Below are 24238 nucleotides of genomic sequence, written 5' to 3' on the forward strand. Positions count from 1 at the left end.
CTCACTCAGCACTATTGCATCAATCCAGCTTTTTTTTTTTTTTTTTTTTTGCATGTCATAACCCATCCAAAATCATTCAGCTTAATTCCCCTTACCGTATACGTCATTCAAAAAATTGTTTGTACATTTCACAGTTTGGACCACACAGTTCTGTTCATTAGAGTATCAAGTTATTTGTGTAAACCAGAATTTAAAAAAAGACATATATGCATTCTATATCTATATATTGTATACCCCTTCACAGAATGAGCTGGACAGTGTCACAAGTGAGGCGATGTCTGGATTTTCTTCCTTCACCTGTTACCCCTGCAACCTGACCTCAGATATGTGGAAGACAAGGGATGGATGGATGGATGGATGGATGGATGGATGGATGGATGGATGGATGGATGGATGGATGGAAGGAATTCAACTGCTATGTTGACGATATTCAGTTACATTCATCCAAAAGACTAAAAACCCAAACATATTATTAGACGACAAGCATGTCCTGAAGAAATAAAAAGGTTGAAGTACTTCAGATTTTCTGGATTTAAATTTAAAGTCTTCTTGTTTTTGTTTTGTTTGTTTGTTTTTTGGTCCCTCTTGATCCTCAATGTGTGTTGATGCTGAGACTGGCTCTGCCGGAGCAGGTAGAAATGAAAGGTTTGTTTACACTGTCACATGTTTGCTCAGGATGTGGATTGTATATCATATGTACAACATATATGATGATTTGTGTAGTATATGATTATGCTAAAATTAGATCAATGTGACTGCATGATTGGACTGGATTGAAATTAAATAACTTTTGGAGCACTATATAAATAACCTGGTGTGAATTGTATACATCATTTAGAATTGATTAGAAAAAATCCAGCCTCACTTTCTTAATACACGTAAAATATGTACTTCCCCATCAAAACAACACTCAAACTTCATAGAAAATAAAAACTTTTATTAAAGGTCCCTCAATTTCCATTAAGCATACACTATAATGACCAAAATGGTCACAATTTTCCAGTAATAAAAAAGGCACATGGTTTTCTAAGTTTTACAATCTTGAACACACACATATATAAACACACACACTTCCTGAATCTGTTATTGTCCCCAGAGAAAGAAATAGAACTACAGAATGTGAAACTGACAGTGTTGTAACAAAACACAGGAAAAAAAACCTCAATTTTCTGTAAAAATAACTTCAAACATGATTTTGCTATTGCTCAAATTTTATTGCATGGGTGGAAATATGGTGATGTTTTGTTAAAGTGCTTCAAACTTTCCTTGAGAAGAATTGTGATAGGATATAAAAAAATAATCTGTGCAACTTAAACTACAAACACACTTCCACTTAGTGATTATGTACATTTTTATGCTTTTGCCATTTATGTCTTTTAGTTGTCTATGTTGTGTGAGGATGTTTACAGTAAGTGTAAGGATTTATGTCTGGACCTGCACATCTTCTGAGGGATCTATAAAAGTTAAAGCATTGGATTTAGTGGTAGATTTTGTGTTAATCCAGTTAGTGGTGCATGTTAGATTAGGTAAAAAGACTGGAAAGTGCCTTATTTTAATAAGCATAATCAGTATTCTGATGAGGTGTAGTGCCATCATTTCCTCTATGATGGATTTCACATTCACAGATTAAGACACAGAATGGCTTTGCTCTAAAGTACACTCAAACATCCAGAGAGCTCTCAGACAGTGCATCCAACAGCCTCTGCGCACAGTCATGGCACCATATTTCATTTTCAACACACAAAAAGGCAATGTTGCCTCTGTGTCCAGAAAAAAAAAAAAGAAAAAAAAAAGCGCAATTTCTTCTTTCTCAGACAAGATCCAAAGTAAGGCACTCAAAGTGCAGAACGGAGCAATCATCATTACATCTGCCATCAGCAAGGAGCTGAAACGATCCAATTCCCGCTGAAGAGTGTGAAAGCCGTGTCTCCTAAAGAAAACAAAATGCATCGGATGTTATTTTCTATGAGAACTGTGAACTTCAGATGCAACTGAAACCTTGAAATGTCCCACAAATCTAAAAATAATAGTGATAATTATTATGTCTCTATTTTCATCTTTTCGTGATTTATTTGAAATGTTTTGGGTACAAGGGATTTTTTTTTAAAGTCTAAATTTCATTTGAATTTTCTCTCATCAACATAGACTCAGATACATATATACACCCCCAATAATATTTACATTTATGCCAATGGCCACATCCTGGCAGGTTGTCATACAGTATATATTGTATTTTAATTTGGTTGGCTTACTGGCACTTTGCTGACTTTTACTGTGAGTTTGCAAAGTATTAGTAAAGTAGAGTCAGGGTTTTCTAAAAACTTAATGTTAGTCTGCTTTAACCTGAACCGTCATTTGCGTCCTGGGATCATAATCCATCTGGAGCATCCAAATGTATCCAAGGTTTTGCCTGCTAACTGCTCGATATCAAATGAAAGAAATTGGAGATACCGCCTCTTCTTTAGTATATGTACTCTGTGCAATGTGTCTGTATCACTGGCAGCAAGACAGGCCCACAGAATGATGCTGACACCACCATGCTTGACAAACACTATTCTGAGAGGCTCGCTTTGACTTCTTTTACCACATTTATTTTTATCGTCTGCCCATAAACTTTGTTTCCTGTTGCAAATTTCAATTGAGTTTGAAATAAGAGGTTCATTTTTGGTAACTACTTTTTGTTCATGACACTGGGGTATGGATTTATTTGAGCCTGTATGTATAATTTAGCTGTTTTAGTTCATTTTAAAGCAAAAAATGAATATGATTCTTGTCCGTGATGAGTGAAAGTAAACTTACTTATGTCTGGCTAAGTTTCACCATTCTGCTGAGTCGTCTGCTTCCTACGAGTTGGCCTGAGATGCCTAAGAAGATGAGACGAGAAGATGAGACATTGCTGATAGCACAGAATGAGCGTCTCAATAAATTTCTCCAAATGTTTATTCGTTTTCAAGACGCTGACCTCTTTAAAATGTTTAGTCATTCTCAGAGCTTACCCTCCGTCCTTAATGAGTGCAGGGGGCAGCACTAGTTTAGCTCCTGCAAGACGAGGCGCCACGCGAGGAGTTCCTGAGGCCTGCGACGGAGATGGAGCGGCTTTCTTATTTTGACTTTCGGTCTCTTGTTCTCTTCTGTCTTCTACCGATCTCTCTTCTGCTTCAGCTGCCACGCCACCGGTTTTCTTTTTTATTCCAATCTGAAATATTGAGCATATTTTACATAATGGTATGGGTCAATGCCTTAATAAAGAAGGGAAAAAAGCTGAAAACATTTTTAGTTAACTTACAAGTAGATCTTTAGGGTTCAGCCCTGGAAACATGGGAACCCTCTGAGTAGAAGAATAAACTGGCTTTGATTCAGGTGGTTCCTCCTCTGAGTCTGACTGATTGTCTTTTTCATCTAAGAACAAAGAAACAGATCAGTCAAACCCTGCAGAGAAACAAAACTTACAGTAAATCACAGTTTTCATGCAAGACAAGCTATTAGGAGATATAATGTAATAACCGTTACCCTTAAAGACACTCATTTGTACTGTGGCAGCTTCAGCCGACTCTAATCTGAGAGAGCGAGATGGACGCGATCGTGTTAGCCTCCTGCCCAAAACTGCTTTAGATTTTTGTGAGCTGTTGTCAAGCAGAGGGGCAGAGTTCTGTGGAGAGCAACAAAAACACACGAGTAAATACCGGTGTACCTTCACACAATAAAACCACAGGAAAGAGGACATTATTTTCCTAACTTCAAGGTGTATGTTGCAGAATAAAATCCTTTTATGGCAGAGAGATTTAGAGTTTTTTTTTTTTTTTTTTTTACCGACCTCACAGACTGCATCTAAATCCATCTCTCTTTTAGAATCAGTATTATCCAGATCTTCAGAGGAGGCATCAGGGACTGTTGGACTGAAAAGAATGAAAGCTCTTCAGGGTTGAATGTACACAAACATTTCTGGCAACTTTTTGTACGACTTTTCATTTATATATATATATATATATATATATATATATATATATAAAGTCTTTCAATGTCATTTCCAGTCAGGTTTATGACCACGTCACAAACCCCAGGATTAGAATTTTTCTGTTTCTTTTTAATCCAATGTTTAAGGTTTACTATTATTCTTTTAATAAATGAATTAGCTTCACAATACTTAATTTATTTTTGCTGCTTATTTTTCTGTAAAGTCCTTTAAATTACCTTGTATTTCAATTGCTCAATACAAATAAACTTTCTATGCCTAACAATATTTATTTGTTTTTTTGTTTTTTGCATTTCTTTTTGTTCTATCAAGCAAAAACCTTAAATAAATGATGTGTTCAATTAACCACAAGGGGGCAAAGACAATTTAGTGTCCAGCTCTTCTTGTTTATGCTGCTCCAGTGATTTGTTCTTTATATATTATATATATTCCTTATATATCGCCTTCAGGTTCTTTAGGTTAAACCTGTGTATAATTCAGGAAGATATACTTCATTCTTAGGTATGTTATAAACTTTATCTCTTATGGCTACATTTGTATTATTAATATATTAGACATTGGATGGAGTAGCTTGTTAACTAATAAGAAATTTACCTTTGGGGATCAATAAAATATATTCTATTCTATTCGACAAATTATTTTATTTTAGAATAAAACTTATTCATCTACCTGTCAGGTCCGGACGCTTGTTCAGAAATCCCATCCTGCTCACCGTGCAACAAAGTCTGGATGAGTTTGTCCTCATCGTTTGTGATGTAGCTGTTAACCTGTGGCTGGAAAATGGAGACAGGAATTTAATGACACGATGTTTCAGAACCAAATATAACTCAAAAGATGCTCTTAATATGGTAGGCTGCAGAGAAGATGGGGAAACTCAACCGTGGCATATTGTTAACAAAGTGCAGATATCTTCTAATATAACTCTACCTATGCTCTGCAGGAGCTGCTCTGTAAATTGGAGCTGTTTTTTTTTCTTTTCTGGGGAGCGAAGGCGGGGGGAGTGGACTGTGTGCTGAGCCAACAGCGCTAACTACATGGGGAGAGAAGAAGACTAAGGATCAGCCAAGCATACGTCTTTTAATGAGCTGGTCACAGAGTCTGAGCTGTCCTCAACAAACACCAAGAGCAAGAGCACGCACAGCCACACACGCCTAACCCACGCATACACACACACTGGTGATGTCACGCCCTCATGCTGGAATGCACGGGTACACACACCAAACCAAAGCTACTCTGTGTACTTCTCTGCAAGCATTCCTCTAAGCTCACCTCATGGCCTGTCAAGAGCCACATCCCACTTTTTGTTTTTCCTGAAACCGTCACCTGGATACAAGGCAACACTCGAGTAAACACCAGCGCCCACATCTCATCGTCTTCATGGGCCAGTTTATTGCTCAGGGCTCACGGGGCAGCTTAATTTGCACAAAGCCTGTTATCTAGCGGCATAACAGCATGAATGAATAGGCTTATGGTGATTTTCCTATAACCACAGCCTGCGTTCAGATGCAGCAAACAGCATCAGAGAGGCTGAACACAGGAGGACGGGCTGTAATGTAACCTGTGTTCATCCTAGCAAGGCATCAAGTGGTTATCCTAATATTTAACGTAGCTCCTGCTGAATCAAAAGAAAGGCTCCTAAAGTAAAGAGACAAAAACTTCTTTTTTTTTTTTTCAGGAACACCTTTTGTTCACGGAAGGTAAAAAACTGGCTCACCAGCTAGAAAGACGAGTTTGTCCAACTGAGAATCAGAGTCCTGTAAGGGATTTACATTTTTTTCTGCAATTGGCTCTTTAGCAATGCCAAAAAAAACAACAATTGGATATTTGTTTTATTTTACTTTTAACACTCTGCAAATAATCCGTTTATGCCTCAAAATAGCTAAGATATTTACTTTAACTTCAGCAGAATGTCACAAAACTTGACATGATATCAAAAAAAATAATTTATAGTCAAAAACAAATTTGGCATCCAACAACACACATATTTTCACAAACACTCTGGCCTCCACTGGCACACAAGGCAAATATTATCAGTACTTGTTGCTTTACACAATAAGAAAGTTCAAGTTTTTTGAAAGGTTATGCGAGGACGTTGTGAGCTGCAGCCAGTCTAACCTGTGGTGTGTAAAGACTGGATCCACTTCAAATTTTTAACCTTATTTTCTTAGATCAAAGACACAACAAATGACTAATGTTTATATATGAGATATTAAACAGATAATCTCTGAAAAAAAAAAGAAAATCGAGCTCCTCTGTCTTAGTGGAGGAGGGTCTTAGTGAAGTCAAATAAGAAACAAAGCTGTTAACGACATTTAACTAATTTCAAAAAACAGGACTGTTGCCTTGTCATGCCATTATATGCATTTTTTTTTAGTAGAGGTAGTTTTTTCTTTTTTTTTTGTTAAATCCATAAGAACTTCTCCCTGATTCCCCAAACAGAAATTACTTTGAGTGCCGTCTATTCTAGATACAGCAGGTACTTAGAAGAAATACGTCACATAAACCCAAATGAAGTTTTTCACGCAGAAAATCCCTATAAAGCAAGTACTTAAAATGCAACTTTTTAATTAAATCTGCCATCATGTTGCATTAGGCAATGGTTGAATTACCAAATAATTAATCTTTTCCATGAGGTAATTATAGACCTTTAAGCATCTGGACACAGATGTGCCAGAGAAAATATTCCCTTTTTTTCTACAGATTAACAATAAATGCCATTGTGGCTTTATCTACTTTTATCTAAAGACAGGCAGAAATCAAGACACTTCCTCGTACGATATGTTTGTCTCTTGAGATGTTCGACCAGCTCAAGAACAGCTGAACAAGTGTAGACACAGCGATCGTACAAGTTAAAAGCTCCCTCTACGTGTGACAGTACGTGTTTATGAGACTGGCAGAGGAGGGACGCAAGTCTGGGCAAAGTCTGTGTCTGTACACTTGCATCAATTTTTTGTTGCACTCAATAGAATGTAAGAGATGCTAGATGGAGCTAGGTGGAGAAGATGAACAGGCCATAAATGTTGCAAACACAAGCAACTTGAGTAAAAACAAAAAAATAAAATAAAATAGCCTCAAAATTATAACCAGACATCTTCAGTCTGCCAATGTTATTAGCAGTGATCCTTGCCTTCTGGATATATTGATACTTTTTCCTAGAATGGTAAGGTTTAGAATAGGTAAAATCATATTCATAGTCAGAATGGTACAGTCAAAGTCCAGATCTAAATCCATTTGTGGCCAGATGAAAAAAACTGATGTTCTCTGAAGCTCCACATCAAGTCTGACTGAGCTTGAGTTACTTTGCAAAGAAGAATAAGCAAAAACGTCAGTCTCTATGTTTTCCAAAGCAGCCTACAACCTACTTGTACATACTTGTAGCTGTAATTACAGTGACTGGGGGTCCATTGCTTAAGATACATTGAATACGGCAGAACACAAATGTGGTTTTAGTTTGCAAAAAGATCCAAAACTATGTGTCACTTTCCTTCCACTTCACATTTATGTACAATTTTGTGTTACTTTATTAAACAAATGCTAAAAAAAAAAAAAAAAAAAAAAAAAAAAAAAAAGTAAAGGTTTATGGTCCTGGCAAGAAATTCATTTTAAAACGTTTAAAGGTATGCTTACTTTTGCAAGGTAATGTATTCACATATAGCACAGAGGAGAAAATGTGCAGCCAGTGAACGAAACTAAATGAGTGTAAACAACACAAGGCAGATGTGCAGAGCAATAAAAATCCCATCTGATAAAGACGTCAGAGGTTGTCACGCTGTGTCTTTGACCTCAGCTGTATCTGTGACGCACACGACACAGAAGCAGAAAGGGAAACACATGCAGATCGATAAAACACCACCACATTCAGACAACTTCATCAGATAGCCGCGTCCTTCCTGAAACAAACTGTAGCCACCTGAAACATTCCCTACCTGGATTTGCATGGTTGTTTTTTTTAACACACGGGAGTGGGGGTTTTAGATGAGGTGATCATTGACGAAGAATAAGAGTGAGCGAAACGTGCTGCTGAACATCACTGATTAACTAAGGATTTAAAAGACTCCCGTCTGTATCCAACATGAATGAAAACAGCCAGGAAATAAATGTCTGTTTGTAAAATATCTAATGCAGCTCTGAACAATTTTTGATATTCTTTCTTACAGAGCGGGTTTCGGCGGCTCTCTTCTGAGAAGACTGCCCACTTCTGGCGGAGAAGCGTCGCAGGGACCGCCGGCTACGTCTGGCGAAGCTACGAAGGGGCGACATGGCCCTCTGAAACCTTCCCCCTCCATTTCCACCTTCCTCTTCTTCCTTATCGTCAACATCCTCCTCTTCTTCCACCTTCTGCCTCTCATCTGAGGGGCCCCAAACCAGCTCCAGAGCTCCTTGCAGGGACCGGCGGACGCTGCCCACCCAGTCGGCCACCTGCAGCTGGGCTGCTGACAGCTTTCCTCCCAAGTACTGCATGGTTGCTCACAAAGCCAACAGGGTCACCATGGGAACGGGGTCACCAGAAAAAAAATGATTCTCGGCTTAGCTGAAGATGAAAAGCAGGTAGTTCAGAATGACAGGAAGTCTCCATGGCAGAAGGTGAAGTCCGTCTTTTCATCCATATTTTGTACAAACTTCCAGACACAAAGTGAGCTGGAAGTAAAGAAATTTTGACTCAGTCCCTGACGTTTTCTGTTCCCGTGTTCCCTGTAACAGCTATGGCATCCTAAATTCATTACGTCAAGCCGTAATGAATTTAAAAGAGACTAGAATAAGTTTCCATTTGTTGTAACTTTGGAGGTTAAAAAAAATAGATCTGACAAATTATCCTCTTTCTCTCTCCGTCTAAAGCAAAAATTGTTGGAAGTATGATTGTCCCAAAAAGCAACATGGCAAATATCCGCAACTCCAACAATCTAAGGCCAAGTAACGAGCAGTAGACGATCCCCTTATCTCCAGCAGAGCTCACTGGTTTCAAAGAAAAGTAAGAAAAAGGCTTTTCACTCGGGCGTGAGAAATCCAGCAGGGAAATAAAGAAAAAGTAGGTGTGCCAAGGTGCTCTCTGCACCTCCCTCCAGGGCTCTCTTCCTGTAGGTAAATGCAGCCAGCGAATGAACCGGGTCTTTGTGAGAGGGAAAGAGAACAGAAAGCAGGAGTGAAAGCTGAGTTGGTGAAAGAATGGACACCAGCCCGGTGGAGTTTTTTGTTTGCACACAAGCCCATCCTCTTGTCCGAAAGGAGGGTTGGGGAGATTGAGGAGGGAGACGGACGGAGAGAATGAGAGCATAAAGGAACACCATGTATGGTCATTCTGACATGATGCCCTGTTATACAAATCCAAATGAGGACACACAACACCCTCTTATCATAAAATCCATCTATCCGTCTATCCACCTGCCTTTATGTCAGTACCCTGAATAAGGACGCACGGTTGGCTGCACACCATCTGTTTTGCCCAGTAAACATAATATTACCCAGTCTGCTACAAACTAACTTCTCTATGTTGTTGTCCGGAGTTTAATACTGCAGCATAAAAAGGAGGCGTCCTTGTATTTGAAGTCACTCAGTTAAGTTTTTAGAGTGCAAAGCAGTGCAGAAGCATAGAAAATATGTCAGCATTTCTGTGGCACAGATGAAGGAAGTATAATTTCCAAGTGCAGTGGCGCCACTCTGTGGTGGAAACAATAATTGCGTGAGATGACCAAAGCACCTCAGTCAAAGACTCTATACAGGTGGATGCGATGCACAGTGATGGTGGACATGTAAATTAGGTGTTTTATAGTTTGTTTATTAAAGCAGAGACACAATGACACACAGTTCAGGGCTCCTGGGTTTGGTGTTTCAGCACTACTGCAAATATGTTGCATGTGCAAACAAGTGCTAAAGTACACAAATACAAAATAATATATTTATTTTTATTCAGAACAGTTTGCTGAATTATTTACCCTGCTATTTATGGTTGAAATATTGTTATTGGAGACTTTTGTTGATTGTTATTTTTATTCTAGCATATAAGCTTAAGCAAAATTTGGAATCGATTTTGAATAATACTGAATGCTGAATTTTATCCTGTGAGAAGAACTACGCAGGGGATTATTTTGCCAGCTGACTGGTAGTGTGCAGCAATGGGTGGGGGAGGGGAAGCACTGAATTACTTTAAATTCCTTACAGCCTGAGAAAACTCGCATCCTATTAACAGCTGTAAGAACTGAATGTTTCTGGAGAACTGATATACCGCAATACAAGAAGCTAATACACAACTGGTCTTTTTCAAGAAAAGGAGTGATCAAATGTATTTCTAATTCTCACATTTTCTATTTGCATACTTACAAAATGCAACCTATAAAAACTTTGGCTTTATGCTAAAACTTTCTCTTATCTACTATTCCCTACATAGCTACATGCTGAGCTTTATTTGTGGATCCAGATGGATTTCATTTCAGATATGGTTTATTGGCTATGAAAAAAAAATGAACCCCTGATTAGTCACAATTATCGAAAAAAAAATTATATATACATTATGGTTTTGTTGGCACTTTATTTGAAAGTAGTTTGACAGGAAACAGGGTAATCAGAGAGAGGGAAGACATGCGGCAAATGTCGCCAGGCCGGGAATTGAACCTGCGACCACCATCATGAGGACTAAGGCCTCGATACGTGGGTCGTGTTTTGTCCCTGCGCCGCCACAGCACCCCGCCATTATCAAAATAATCTCCAATTTCAACTGACTGATCTCCAGTGTAGAGTTTTGGATGAGACAGACATCAGTAACAGAAAAACAGGATGTAAGCATTTTTACTTCTAAAAGGAGGAAAACTTCCTGGTTCAGGCTCAACAGCTTTCAACAGTCATGTGTTTGTTGGCATGGCTGAATTAATCATTACTCAACATGAATAAGCAGTGTTTGCAGATTAACAAGTATTCTTTTCTTGTTGAAAAACCGACTTATATGCTCATTTGCTGAGACAGAAATATTAGACATGTACATTATGGTCCGTATCTGAATAGAAAAGACTAATTTTCCATTCATCTTAGTCTCACAAATTGATTTGACTTTGGGAAAATACCAAACATTTTTGGTTTTCATCATGCATCCCATGTAATGATGTGTTTAATAGTGTAGTAAATGATCTATTTGCAATCAGGCTCTCAACCGTGGTAAATATGATGCCTGCTTACTACATTACAATCAATCTAAATGTTATTAGCTGCTAACTACTGAGCTGGCTCAGCAGCATATCTCACACGCGCTAGCACTTCTGGGAGATTAATTCAGTTCTGAAACCGTACAACAATCAGTAATGGGAGACATAAACAGTTGTGCGCGCTCACTTGATGTGAAAGGAAGAAAATTAGAAAAGCAAAATCACACCTGTGGGACAAATGTCTACAAATGTAGCATCTTTTAAGAAAAAAAAAACAAGAAAAAAAAGAGACAAATAGGAAAGCTATATCCAACAGACTACATTTTTATCTGAAGCACCACACATGGCGATTTTATTTATTTTAATTTCATTCTTCTACTAATTCATTAAGTAAACACAAAACAAAAGGAACAATAATCAAATTTTTGCAGAAATACAGATTGGCTCCTAAAAGTGTCTTCACTCCTGCTAAATTATGGGTTTTTGTAATACATAATATAGGATCATTTATCTTGTACAAGTCAACTAAAATGAATTGTCAGAAGGAAAACAATTATTGCATACATGTGCACACCCTTAAAGTAATACTTTAATTATGTGGATTTTGCATTCTGAAATATGTTAGGACTCATTGAAATGCTAAAAAAACTGACTGGTATTTGATGCAAGTTATGATTTTATGGTTTCATGTGAAGAAGAATACTTGTTAGAAATCCCTGCAGATTTTGTCTGTTTCATTTTTGATTTGCCAACTTTTCAGTTGAATTACAAATAAAACATTTTCAAACATTTCTGAGCCTCATTTCGACGAGGCTCATTTGTTAGATTAAAAGTACCTTTGCAAGTAATCTTTAAGCAGATATTTAAAAATACTTTTAAGTAGTCATACATTTCAGTATTAAAATGCTTTTTTTATTGGTCTGATGTGATATTCTCTCTAAATGCCTACATTTACCAGAAACAAAGGCTTGAAAACGTCAGTCAATGTGAATGGCAGGAAGTTCATTTAATGTTTGACATCTGAGTTTGAACACATAAAATGTGTGTATCACTTAGCGATGGAGTTACTCAAATGAAGGAAACTTTTCAGTTACTGAATATGCCTGTATGTAAAAAAAGAAAAAAAAAAGTTTTCTTTTTAAATAAATTATTGTTTTTTCAGAGGTGTGTGCACTTTCAAGAGTCTCTGCAGATACTCAGTTATGACTCACAATTATTTGATGTACTGAAATTCCAGCCCAACTTTGACTCCCATCATATTTTCCATTTCTAAAAAAAAAAAACAGTCAAAGGAAAAGACACAATTTCTTGCCACACAGCTTTCGTTTTCAGTTACACTGACACTTTGACACAAACACGTCTCCTCAGGGTAAATTTCACTTGCCTGTATTCGGTTCCTAGAGACAAACCAAAACCATCGAGCATGACTGGGACTGATCCCTGAACTTAGCCTTATAAGAACAAACAGGCACATGCCTTGGATTAGCTCATTCACTCTCAAGCAAGTATAACGAGTATTTTTTTCTTGCGCTACAGGAATGGCACCGTTTGAGCAGGTAAAGGTGTGTGTCACTGCCAGAAAGACATAATTCAGCGGTGAAACAATCACATCTGCTCGCTCACTCCGATCTCTGCTCTCAACCTCGCCCTGTCTTCATAATTGAACGATTAATCACAGTGCAGGCCGGGGACTTTTTTTTAGATTCTGCAGCAGCTTTCTGGAAGTTTAAGAAAAGCTGATGCTGCTTGACAGATCTTAAATCTATAGGATGATCTTGTCCAGAGGCTAAACAGATGTGAGGCGACTCTCCGTTTGTTCAAGAGCTCTAGGCTGTTTGTGTGCATTTGGAAATTGCTGCTTTGAACTTGGAAACAAAAGAGCTGTTGATGAAAATTTAAACAGCTAAAACTAAGATTATGCACTGGATATAAAAACCCTGCATACAGAGATCATATGCATAGATTTATACACAAATACATTTGTAGGCACTCTTGCTAACAATACAAAAGCTTTGAAGTAAGCTGATTTTTTTTTTTTACTGCAGTTACATAAGCTCAAAAAGAAAAAAATTAAGACTCTGTTCTGAGTTTATGTGCTGAGTGAGAAAAACTAATCTAGAGTTTAGCAATAATTGTTTTGTACAAAATCCTCAGTGGCACAGCTATTAATACTCATGCTGTTAATACCTCATGCTATCCATCTTTGCCATTAGAATAGCACTTTAGTCTTTGGATCTATGGTCTTTTTTTTTTTTAGATCATCCAGAGTCCAGGGTCCTTTCCTATCATATCGTCTCTTCAGCATACCCCGTGTCTGGATTTGGGTCATATTATTGTATGGCAGAGGGCACCTCCAACCCATCTGGAGTGACTGAGAATCTTCATCGGCTTCTCATCTGGCCAAAGCAAATGGTCCTAGCAGAGATGAGTAATCTTTACATGTTTACTTTTGTTATGGTATGATAAATAAATGTCTTCTACCTCCCACACATCTGTCTATTACTGTTGGATGGCATGTAAGTGGTATGTAATGTATGGAGACTTGTTGACCCCAAGATACCACTGTACCAGTAGTGAAAAATAGATGGAAATTAGAGCCCCATCATATTTATATGCCACAAAACTAAAACAGCTTAAAAAAGTAGAATATGTATAAAAGGATCCTTAGTAAGATTGCTAGGGGCACCAACCATTGTGCTAAAGGTTAAACTGAATAACTAAAAACTTATTTAAAGTTTTTTTTTGTTTTGTTTTTTTGCGTGATATTATCTTCTTGCAATACGAGCCAAATTTAAGGGTTTTTGCAAATAGTTACCAGGGGTAACAACAAATTTACGCACTGCTTGCAAGTATGACTACTGTCTATAAGCAGATCAACAAATTGTCAGTGTTTGTGTGTGAATTTTCCTGGACCTGGTAAATTAATGTACAAGGGATTTAAATGAGATCAAACTTTCTGTTTACCTCTTTGTTGTCCTCTTCTTCACTCTCGTCTTCCATTTGTGCCCCATTCTCCATCTCCTCCTCCTTCCTCTCTACAGGCTGGTCCGCCACCGGCCTCTCTGCCTCTTCTTCTCCCTCCTCCTTCACACCAAACTCTGCCAACAACCTCTTAACCTTCTCTTCCTCTGGGGTCTCTGGGGCCGGGGTGGGAAACAACAGCGTGGCTTGTGGCTTTGGTTCGTTTTCTTGCTGAGTTACCTGAGGTTCGCTGTCAAAGGACACCAGCAGGTCATCTTTCCTCGGAGGTTCGACTCTCCAGCTGCTGCTGATGGGAGCAGTTTCCCGCCTCGGCTGGAAAGTCCGTCTCCTGGGTTTGACAGAAAAGTCATCAAAGGCTACGTCGAGCACAGGGTTCTGGATCGAGAAGTCATCATAAACGACATCGATGAGGCTCTCTGTGTTCTTTGAGACGTGAGATGAGGGGGATGTTGGAGGCTCTTCTGCATCAAAATTGATGAGCTTTTCCTCTCTTTTGTCATTCTCCTCTGTTCTTGGCTGACTCTCTTCCATCTTTTTTTTCAGCTGGTCTGCCCTTTCCTTCTCCATCTGTAACTTTATTTCCTCTCTTCTTTTTCTCTCCTCCTCTTCCTCTTTGTCTTGCTGCATCTTCCTCTCCAGCTCCCTCCTTTTTCTCTCCTCATCCTCTTGTCTTAACTTTTCTTTTTCCAGCTCTTCTTCTTTCTCTCTCATCCTCATCAGCTCCATTAATCTTTGCTGATATTTTCTTGACTCCTCCTCTTCTTTCTGTCTTTGCTCTTCTTCCAATTTTAGTCTTTCCTCCTCCTCTTTCAGCTCTTTCTGTCTTTGCTCTTCTTCCAATTTTAGTCTTTCCTCCTCCTCTTTCAGCTCTTTCTGTCTTTGCTCCTCAAGTTCTCTTCTTTTTCTCTCCTCTTCCTCTTTGTCTTGCTGTATCTTCCTCTCCAGCTCCCTCCTTTCCCTCTCTTCATCCTCCTGTCTCTTCCTCTCCTCCTCTTCCTGCTTTCTGACTTGCTCCTTCTCCAGCTCCTGTCTTAACTTTTCTTTTTCCAGCTCTTGTTCTTTCTCTCTGATCCTCATCAGCTCCATTAATTCTTGCTGATATTTTCTTGTCTCCTCCTCTTCCTTCTGTCTTTGATCTTTTTCCAATTTTAGTCTTTCCTCCTCATCTTTCAGCTCCTTCTGTCTTTGCTCCTCAAGATTTCTTCGTTTTCTCTCCTCCTCCTGCTCCTGGTGCTTCAGAGTTTCTTGACTTTGGGTCTTGTCGTCCTTCCTCTGGAATATGCCGACTCTTTTGTAGACGGGCGTCGAAACGGCGTCCTCCTCTTTTTCCTTGTTTTCAACCTCAGCATTCTCTTCTTGATTTTCATCCTCACTGGATTCAGGCTCTGGGCCCAGAACCAATGGAGGTGTACCGTCATCTGCCACCACGGTTCCAAAGCGAACAGAGCGACGTTTCTTCATCTTCTTCTTCTTCAGCTCGGCCAAGTTTTTCTCATCAGCAGCAGCCGAGTGGTTGCTCTGCACCTGGACATCATCTTCCTTTGGCTTGTCAGTCTCTGCTGAAGTCTCTGTTAGATTTTCTAAGGGTTTATCTTTGAATGGTGCCTCCTCTGGTGGTTCAATTTGACTCCCTGTGGATGAGGATGCTGTTGAACGTGAGTCCACTGGCTGCGTGGGCGTCTCTTCCGCCGCAGGAACTTCCACTCTTGGTGTTTCCAGGTTCAATCTGCCGAAGAGACATGAATCATTGGCATTTAGTGTGTGCTAAAAAGTACAGTGATTCACAAGTCTCATTCTGTTCCCATTCTAAACACATTCGCAGACAATAAAGCAAGCACCATTTTGGACCATGATGCACCTCTTAACCACACAAAGCTACGGTGAAGACAATTAAGAAACAGAGGTCAGAAATCGCAGGGATAGCTTTTATGTCCGGTGATGTGACAGCCAATATTAATCAGCTTATGGTGCAAGCAGGCTGGTTGGAGATTCACACCAACAATAGACAGACAAAATACAAGATGAAAGGCAGAAACCAGTAAGCGGTAGAGCACCTGCCCTGTTTCTTCTGGACAAAAAAAAAGTGCCCTTCTGAAATGTGTTAGATTTTTTTTTTTTTTACGTGCATTGTGTGCGACCCAAGTCAGCATATATATATATATATATATATATATTGATTTTAAATGGGCATATATATATATATATATATATATATATATATATATATATATATATATATATATATATATTGATTTTAAATGGGCATACATGTTCAAGCTGTGCTTGTTGTAAAATAAAATCTCACACTACTAAGACCTGGCGGTTCCATGTGACCCACACGGTGACCTTTGTTTCCACTTGAGCACCTGACCTGCAAAATGCATGTGCACGCCACTGACTACTGATAGATGGATAGATAAACTGGAAGTGTATTAGCTGTGCCTGAAAGCTGTCATGTCGTGCTATGTGACTAAAAAGCAGCACAAAATATCTTTGAATGTCACAGAGTAGTTACAGGAAACTGAACAAGTTATTCCTGGTTCACTTGAAACTTTAGAAGAATGCAGGAAGCTAAAGAAAAATAGCCCAGTATCACACCATAAAAAGTTCAAGAGTTACAGTGAAGGAAGCTGCCATGAGGAAAGTGAGTGACCTGAAAAACTGTGCTATTCCTTTTTTAAGAAATATTTCACCTCGACCTCGGTTTTCAGTCAAAAAAATAATAATTATAATAATTAACTCGCTAAACTCTATTTTGTGTGATTGATGTTAACAAGTCAAACAATATGCTGCAGGTATAATTAAGGATAACTGCTGACAATATTGATTATAAGAAAATATGAGTCATGCATTAAGCTAGCTGAAGGTGGTGATAAAAAAACTTCAAAGCAGCTTTTGCTTTTTTTCATGCTTTTTCTTTGTGTGGGCTCAAAGTTTAATTTGGAGGTGCCACGTCCTGACTTGCAGGGTTTGCTGACACATTACATGGTTCCTGTCCAACATTAGTAAACTAAGGAGAGAAACTGGGACACACGGAGGACACAGAGGATAAAAGTTTGACTCCATCCAACTCCCTTTGATTAATTAACAATGTTCCCCCCCCCCCTTTTTGTCTATGTATGTAAAATGATTTTTATCTTTTCTGCTCACATAAATAAAGAAATGAAATGGAGGAGAGCTGCTGCAGCGTATGGTGAATACACCCTTTGTAATGTCTTGACACATCACAGCTGAAAAAGGAGAACTTCTCAAACTTTCCAGTCAAAACAGTTCCAGACTTGCACTCTTGCTCTCGGTGTTCACAGTAACAAAATGAAAAAAAAAAACAAAAAAAAAACCTCTATGCTACACTTTAGATTTCCTAAGAAAACCTGTGACAGACAACCGTTTGCCTTTTCCTCCTGCACTAATGCTTGACTAAAATCTAACTGACAAAAATGAGAGATTAACGTCCAAATATTTTTAAAGTATTGAATCTATTAAGGGGGTTGAACTCAGACTCACTTACGATTTTAAATGACGGCCATTAATCAAATATAATATTTCTAGTGGAACTAATGACAGTTGATTGATGTCAGTGTGTCAACACTTTGACATAAACTTCTTGCTTGATTGCACCGGTAGGAGATATTTCATGTCTGGTCTTGCACCCAAACCCAAAGTGAAGAGAGAGCAGAAGGTCTCACTCACCCCATGGAGCAAACTCTGTCTGCAGCCTGAGGACTCTTCTCAACCTTCTGATCCTCTGGACCTGTTTCTGACGCCCAGTTTTTGATCTTCTCCTTCACGTCTCCGATCCCATTCGTTATTTCTGGCTCCTTTCTCTTGGTCGTGGCCTCCGGCTTTGGCACATAGTCCATCAGTTGACTGATTCTATTCTGAATGCTGGTCCCGCCGGTAAAATCCTCTGCATCAGTATCACTCTCTTTGATCGGAGGCTCTGGTGTTGTGTGAACAGGCTGCGAGTCAGAAGACTCTGGTTTATTGGATTCGTCTTTGGTGATGGGTTTGGGAATGGGAATGAAAGGCTGACGGGGCAAAGGGACGCCACCTGACTCGAACTTTGAGGTGAGCGCCTTAGGCAGACGCTTCCTTACGCTTCCCCGCTGGTAAAATGAATCGTTTGTGGATGGACTGTTGCTGCTTGACTCTTCTGTATTTTGACTGACAGAAACTGGAGTGTCACTTTGCTTCTCCTCTCCATCTTCCTGCTCTGGGCTAGCAACAGCAGTGGTGGGTGGTTTGTGGTTTGTTTGGATGATGTCTTTCTGCGCCGGTTCTGACTTGGGCTCCTCTTTAGTTGGAGTTGTTTCGGTGGCTGGATCCAGAGCAGCTGTCTCAGAACCAAGACTGTTCTCAACCTGTGGAAGTGCTTCACTTGTTTTCGATGCTTCTGGCTGAGATTTAGGCAGCGCACTTGCAGGCTGTGGTTTGGGAGCTGAGGCTAAGATGGGTTGAGGCAGTTTTTTAGCAGGGACGGTGACAGCAGTAGGATTTTCTGTCTCTGATTGTTCAATCTGATTTGTTTCAGATTTAAGTGCAGGGGCTGTTTTGGGGGGAGTCTCAGAAGAACTGATGGGTTGAGACAGTTCTTCAGTAGGGATTGTCACTTTGGTGGTTGTGGGAGTAATTGTCTCTGATTTTTCGATCTTATTTGTTTCAGACGTAGATGTAGGAGCTGTTTTCGGAGCAGCCTCTGGAGACCTGATAGGCTGAGACAGTTCCCCAGTAGGGATGGTCACGGCAGTGGTCGGGGAACTTTTTGTCTCTGATTTTTCGATCTTATTTGTTTCAGACGTAGATGTAGGAGCTGTTTTCGGAGCAGCCTCTGGAGACCTGATAGGCTGAGACAGTTCCTCAGTAGGGATGGTCATGGCAGTGGTCGGGGAACTTTTTGTCTCTGATTTCTCAGTCTGACTTGCTTCTGGCTCAGCTGTAGGATCAGTTTTGAGAGGAGTCTCTGCAGAACTGATGGGCTGAGGCAGTTTTTTAGCAGGAGTAGTTACAGTGGTGGTCGGGGAACTTTTTGTCTCTGATTTTTTGGTCTGACTTGTTTCTGACTTAGGTATAGGAGCAATTTTGGAAACAGTCTTTGGAGCTTTGAAGGAGCGAATTGTGCTGTTTTTTTGCAGAGAGAACGGCTTCGGAGCGAGAGTGGGTTTGGGAGGCAGAGATGGCTTTGAAGGCAGGCCTCCACTCTGGGAGGCCTCAATAGTGGTATCCATAATTGACGTACCTGACACAAAAAGAGAAAGAAGAAGAGTTAACTTTCAGCAATCCACAGTGGCTTCTAAGAATATTCACACCTCTTCAACTTTTCTGTATTTTGTCACCTGACAACTATAATCTTTTATGTATTTTGCTGGGGTTCTATGTGAATACCAATGTAAATTAGTGTGTAAATGTGAAGTGAAAGGGATAGCATACACAGTTTTCAAAATGTTTTACAAATAAAAATCTGACAAGTGTGGTATCAATATTCAGGACTACCTTGTATTTAGCTCCATCCATCTTCCTAAGAAGTTTGACCAGCTACCTTCTCTCTAACCCTAACACTCCCCACATCATGATGGGGACACCACCATGTTTAACCAGTGGAATGGTGTTTAAAGGATGACGTGCAGCGTTAAGTCTGTTGCTAGACAAACACGCAAAATGGCTTGCAGCCCCCTCTAGATTCTATTTGCTTCTCTGATTATTGCTGTCCTTCCCCAGTCTGTCAGCTTAGGTGGACAACTATGCCTTGAAATGTTGGCAGTGATTCCATACTCTTTCTGTTTTTGAGTGATGGATTGAGCAGTGCTCTGTGGGATGTTCAAAGCTTGGCATATAGCTTGACATATGTATTAGCTCTGCTTTCAAATTCTCCTCTACTTCAACCCTTATTTGCTATGTTTCCTGGTAGTCTGTTTATTCACTCAAACAGATATGCATCCAGTATGGATCTGTATGTCTAGCCATTATCTTCCCTTAACCTTTGCAGGGTTAGGCACGGTACAGTCTAGACTGGTCACCAGTCTGTTACAAAATGTACATCCACAAGAATGCATACACTCAGATGTAAGGGCAGTTTGGAGAGACCGATTAATCAAACATGCATGTTTTTGGACTATGGAAGAAAGTTGGAGTACCCAGTGAGAGCCCATACATGCAAACTCCATGCAGAAAGTCCACTGGCCAGGATTTGAACCTGGCATGTTCTTGCTGAAAGGCAACATGATACCAACTTTGTCACCATGAAGACCATGCCCTGCATACCGATACACACCTGAAACGCAAATGCACAACACACTTTTTGCTCTACTTTGTGTTGATCAAATCAAATAACATCCCAATAAAACAGATTGGAGCTTGTGGTTATTATAAAATTCAAACAGCATGAGGATTACAATGAAAATCTTTATTATACTCAGTTAAAACAAAACCAGCAGGTTATGTTGCAACTAAGAGGACAGGACGAGCCTGGTCTGTCTGGATTTTTTTAAAAGCACATTTCTACCGAAGGGATAAAGTGAAATACATCAATCACTCTGAGCATAACTCAGCTGTCAGGGCCTACGTCCCACGCTAGTCTCATTTTCAATTTGGATGCTATTTAGGTTTCGATAAGCTGTTCAGTTTTTCTCAAAACAAAAACAAAAAAAACAAAAAAAACTTCCATCAAAAACACATGATAGATAAATTGTGATCCATCACTGATTGCTGCAAGCAGCTTTTAAAGACCTGGTAATTCAGTCAGACTCAGAATTATGTCTTCAGTTTTCAATCATAATGTGTAATTCACTCTGCGTTGTGTTTCTGTGCTAATCACATAATCACACTCTATATCTAGTAAATAAACAGGTACTATCAGATGTTTATTTACTCTAAACAGGAAGATAAGTAGCAATCTTTTTATCAACTGATAACATTGTGTTCTGCATTACGACAGAAAAAAGTCTTGTTTTGGTGGAGACCCGGTTTATATTCAGACATATTAAGTTAGCTATTTGTGGAAAAAGAAAGATGTTCTTCAGTTTTCCCATTTTTACATATCATGCTTTGGGGAAAGAATAGTAACAATGGAGGGAACCAGACCTAATACTTTAATTTTTTTCTTGTCAAAAGACTCTTCAGCTCACTTAGCTGACCAAAAATACAGAACTAAAATTGTCATATCATTTATCGTTACCATATATATTTTTTATTGTGATGATAATTCGAATTTATCTTGATGACACAAATCACTAATTGATGATGCTTGTATGTGCTGAAAAAATATTGTTGGAGTTACTTATTTTCCTCTGTTGGTTCTCTGAGTGGATCAAAAATAATTTTATATATTTGAAATTACGATTAATGGCAGTTGCTGATAAAATGTATCAATGTGACGTAACTGTTACCATGATGTAGCCTGTTTGATAAAAGGTACTCTTATAGAGCAATGTTTTGTTACTATACTATTTATCCTTAGCAAATACTACAAAATATCGGGATTAAAAAGAGCCAATATCAATTATCTAATTAACATTTTAATAAAATTAAATCCTTACTTCATCCAACATTATGCATCATTCTAATAACATGATGCTAGTCTCTCGTTATTTTGTTTTCTTGTCTTTCCAAGCTGCTGTCGTAGCATTTTGTTCATAAAGCCACCTGCAGCTGTGTAGGACTCTTTCCTTCAACCAGAATAATTCCCCATTGGGTTTTTGGTATTTATTATAATCAAATGCTTTTATTCAGTATGCAAACGTTAACTTTGCTGACAGTGTTTAAGTTCAGAAAAACATTTTATTCACATCTCTGCGATCCCCTGTTGTCAAAGAGGAAGACCTTTGGAAGGGCTCCCACATTGTCCAAAAATCCAGTCCTCAGTGATTGGTTGGTTTGTTTTCTGAGTTTGACCTCTGAATGTCACAGAATGAGGGGAAGAAAGAAAGAACAAGACTTTGTTTCCAAGCAATGGACCTGTTAAAAACAATGATCGCCATGTCAAGAGTGAAGCTGTGCAGCAGCTATTAAATAACAAATTTCACCGCATGCACTGCAGGTACAGTGTCTGAACACACAGTGCTTAGATAATTATTGGAATCCAAGCAGAAGACGATGCCCATAGGGACACATAGTGAAATATGTTGGAGGCACCACCATGCTCAGGAATTGCTTTTCTTCAGATGTAGCTGAAGAAAAGTTACATCTGAAGAAGTCATGAATAGATGAAGTCCAGCCAGTTTTCACCCAAAACATTCAGGTGTCTGCTGATTGAGAATAAAAGATGCGAAATGGCCTTAACTCAGACAAAGTAAAAAAACAAACAAAAAAACCCAAAACAAAATAAAATAAAATAAAGCCTGAAGAAGGCTCTAGAGAAAAGATGTCATACGTTTCAAGAACTTTTACAAGGTCAGCTGCAATTAACTCTTTTATGGTGGTATTATTCTCTACCACATTATCACATAGTGGTGGAGAAATTCCCTGATTGTCTCAGTATTAACAAGGTATTGCACTTGAAATACTGAAGCTAATAAAATACTGCATCCAAGGAATCCACTGTGGCATATGCTGACATCGTGATTCAGATTCAATATACTGTACGTCTCCAGCAGCGGGTAAACATCAGCTTATTAGTATTCTGTGTTATATTTGTTACTATAAGGTTATATATCTTTAGAACAACTGGATCTTATTGATAAGAAAAGGCAGGTCTCGTTTTTGGTAACTGCTGAGATTGGTTGACTTTTCCTCATAAGACTCAGAGACTCAAAGTCGTTGCACAAGAGTGACTGTCAGAGGCTGGAGCAAGCAGTCCGTATGAGTCATATGGACTCATACGGACTTACTGTGCAAAACACAGAACATCTACTTCTCCCACAGAACCGGGAGTACTGGCATGGTACACAAACCGCCCTGTGACTGACACTGGAGTGCTCCGGAAACGATCGGATTTGAAGAATGCCATGCGAAAGCGATAACTGTACCGTTTCCAAAATCTGTTACACTAAATACCACAGCGCATTGTACCTGGCATCTGGTCAGGCCTGTAGGACCTTTTGCACAAACCGGTAAATCCACGTTAGCTTCACGTTGCCACTTTGTTACATCTGCAAAAAAATTGTTCTGGATTATGCAGGCTGTTTTGATCCCAAACAATAGTGTGCATGTGCAGTGAGGGAGTTCCTCCTTGTCGTATTATGCTTTAAGTTGCTACAACTATGGGTGTGCATAATATTGTGTAATGGGATCAGCCTGGGATAAAGCTGTGCACACCACACACTGGGGATAAATAAGAATAATGTGCCCTGTTTGTTTCTCCCACCTCATTAGTTTTCCTTACACTTGAATTACTAGGCAACAAACACCGTCCGACAGATAAAGCTGCTGTAGAGTTGATTGAATGGATTTCTCAGTGGAAAGCCCTCTGCAGCTGCCTCTCTTGCTGGCAGGCCTTTACATTGCTTTATCTTTGTTTGTCTTCAGTGGCTGTCACCCTGCCAAGGCTGTGTTGCCCAGGCTGTTTTAGTTTTTCATGTTTACGTTTCTGAGTGGGAGCCCAAAGTGCACTTTTGTTCAGGACTCAGTCTCACTCATACGTTTAGGTTACGGTTTGCATTAAGTTACTAAATAGACATGGTTGCTGTCTTATTACAGGTTGTTTATACGTTACTAATTAAAACTAATGAACTGACAGTCGTTGAACCAGCGGTGTCCTCCAAAACGTGAGAAAAATCAACTTTAACTTTCATTCAATCGAGTCAGCTGAGAGGAACACAGTTAATACAGCCTCAACACAACCAAAGGTTGTGTTCACCTGTCAGTGAGGCATTGCTCATTCAACAAGACATCACTACATGAATCAGAATAATAAAGTTTGCTTTACCTCGTGTCTTCACGCGGTCATACAACTCAACGCAGGATGAAGTTAAGGGACGAAATTGTTCCTCTGTTTTCCGTAAGCGCTGTTGTCTGACTGTGTTTTTTTGTTTGTCTTCTTTCAAGTCACTCACAGTATGAAGACGTCAGCCTGCAGCTACACCTCCACCCAGCAGCGGACACTCCCTCCGCCCCGCCGTCAGTCTCAGCTCGAGCGTCTCTGAAGTCAAGTTGCGCAGGGAAACAGATGTGAACCCGGAAGTGGGGTGTACTATCTTCAAAATAAAAGTGCGGTCACCTT

General features: G+C 39.4%; 1 protein-coding gene across 2 annotated transcripts; it reads right to left on the reverse strand.

Moving 5' to 3' along the window:
• Positions 1-916: 916 nt before the first annotated feature.
• On the reverse strand, positions 917-24203 carry LOC106958174 (inner centromere protein-like). Of its 2 annotated transcripts, none has more exons than XM_015049963.1 (11): positions 23945-24203; positions 23089-23168; positions 17776-19321; positions 14068-15811; positions 4643-4746; positions 3815-3896; positions 3511-3649; positions 3287-3399; positions 2997-3196; positions 2800-2864; positions 917-1930 (listed from the first exon to the last, which is right to left on the reverse strand). In XM_015049963.1, exons 2-10 carry the CDS (start codon positions 23093-23095, stop codon positions 2810-2812), a joined length of 3990 nt encoding a protein of 1329 aa, XP_014905449.1. In that variant the 5' UTR covers positions 23096-23168; positions 23945-24203; the 3' UTR covers positions 917-1930; positions 2800-2809. The 2 variants fall into 2 exon arrangements, with proteins under 2 accessions (XP_014905449.1, XP_014905441.1); XM_015049955.1 differs by having other exon boundaries at positions 2796-2864.
• Between the last annotated feature and the right edge of the window lie 35 nt (positions 24204-24238).

The sequence above is a fragment of the Poecilia latipinna genome, unplaced genomic scaffold, assembly GCF_001443285.1.
Source record: "Poecilia latipinna isolate Pla-1442-1.1 unplaced genomic scaffold, P_latipinna-1.0 Scaffold47, whole genome shotgun sequence".
NCBI classification, from domain to species: domain Eukaryota; kingdom Metazoa; phylum Chordata; class Actinopteri; order Cyprinodontiformes; family Poeciliidae; genus Poecilia; species Poecilia latipinna.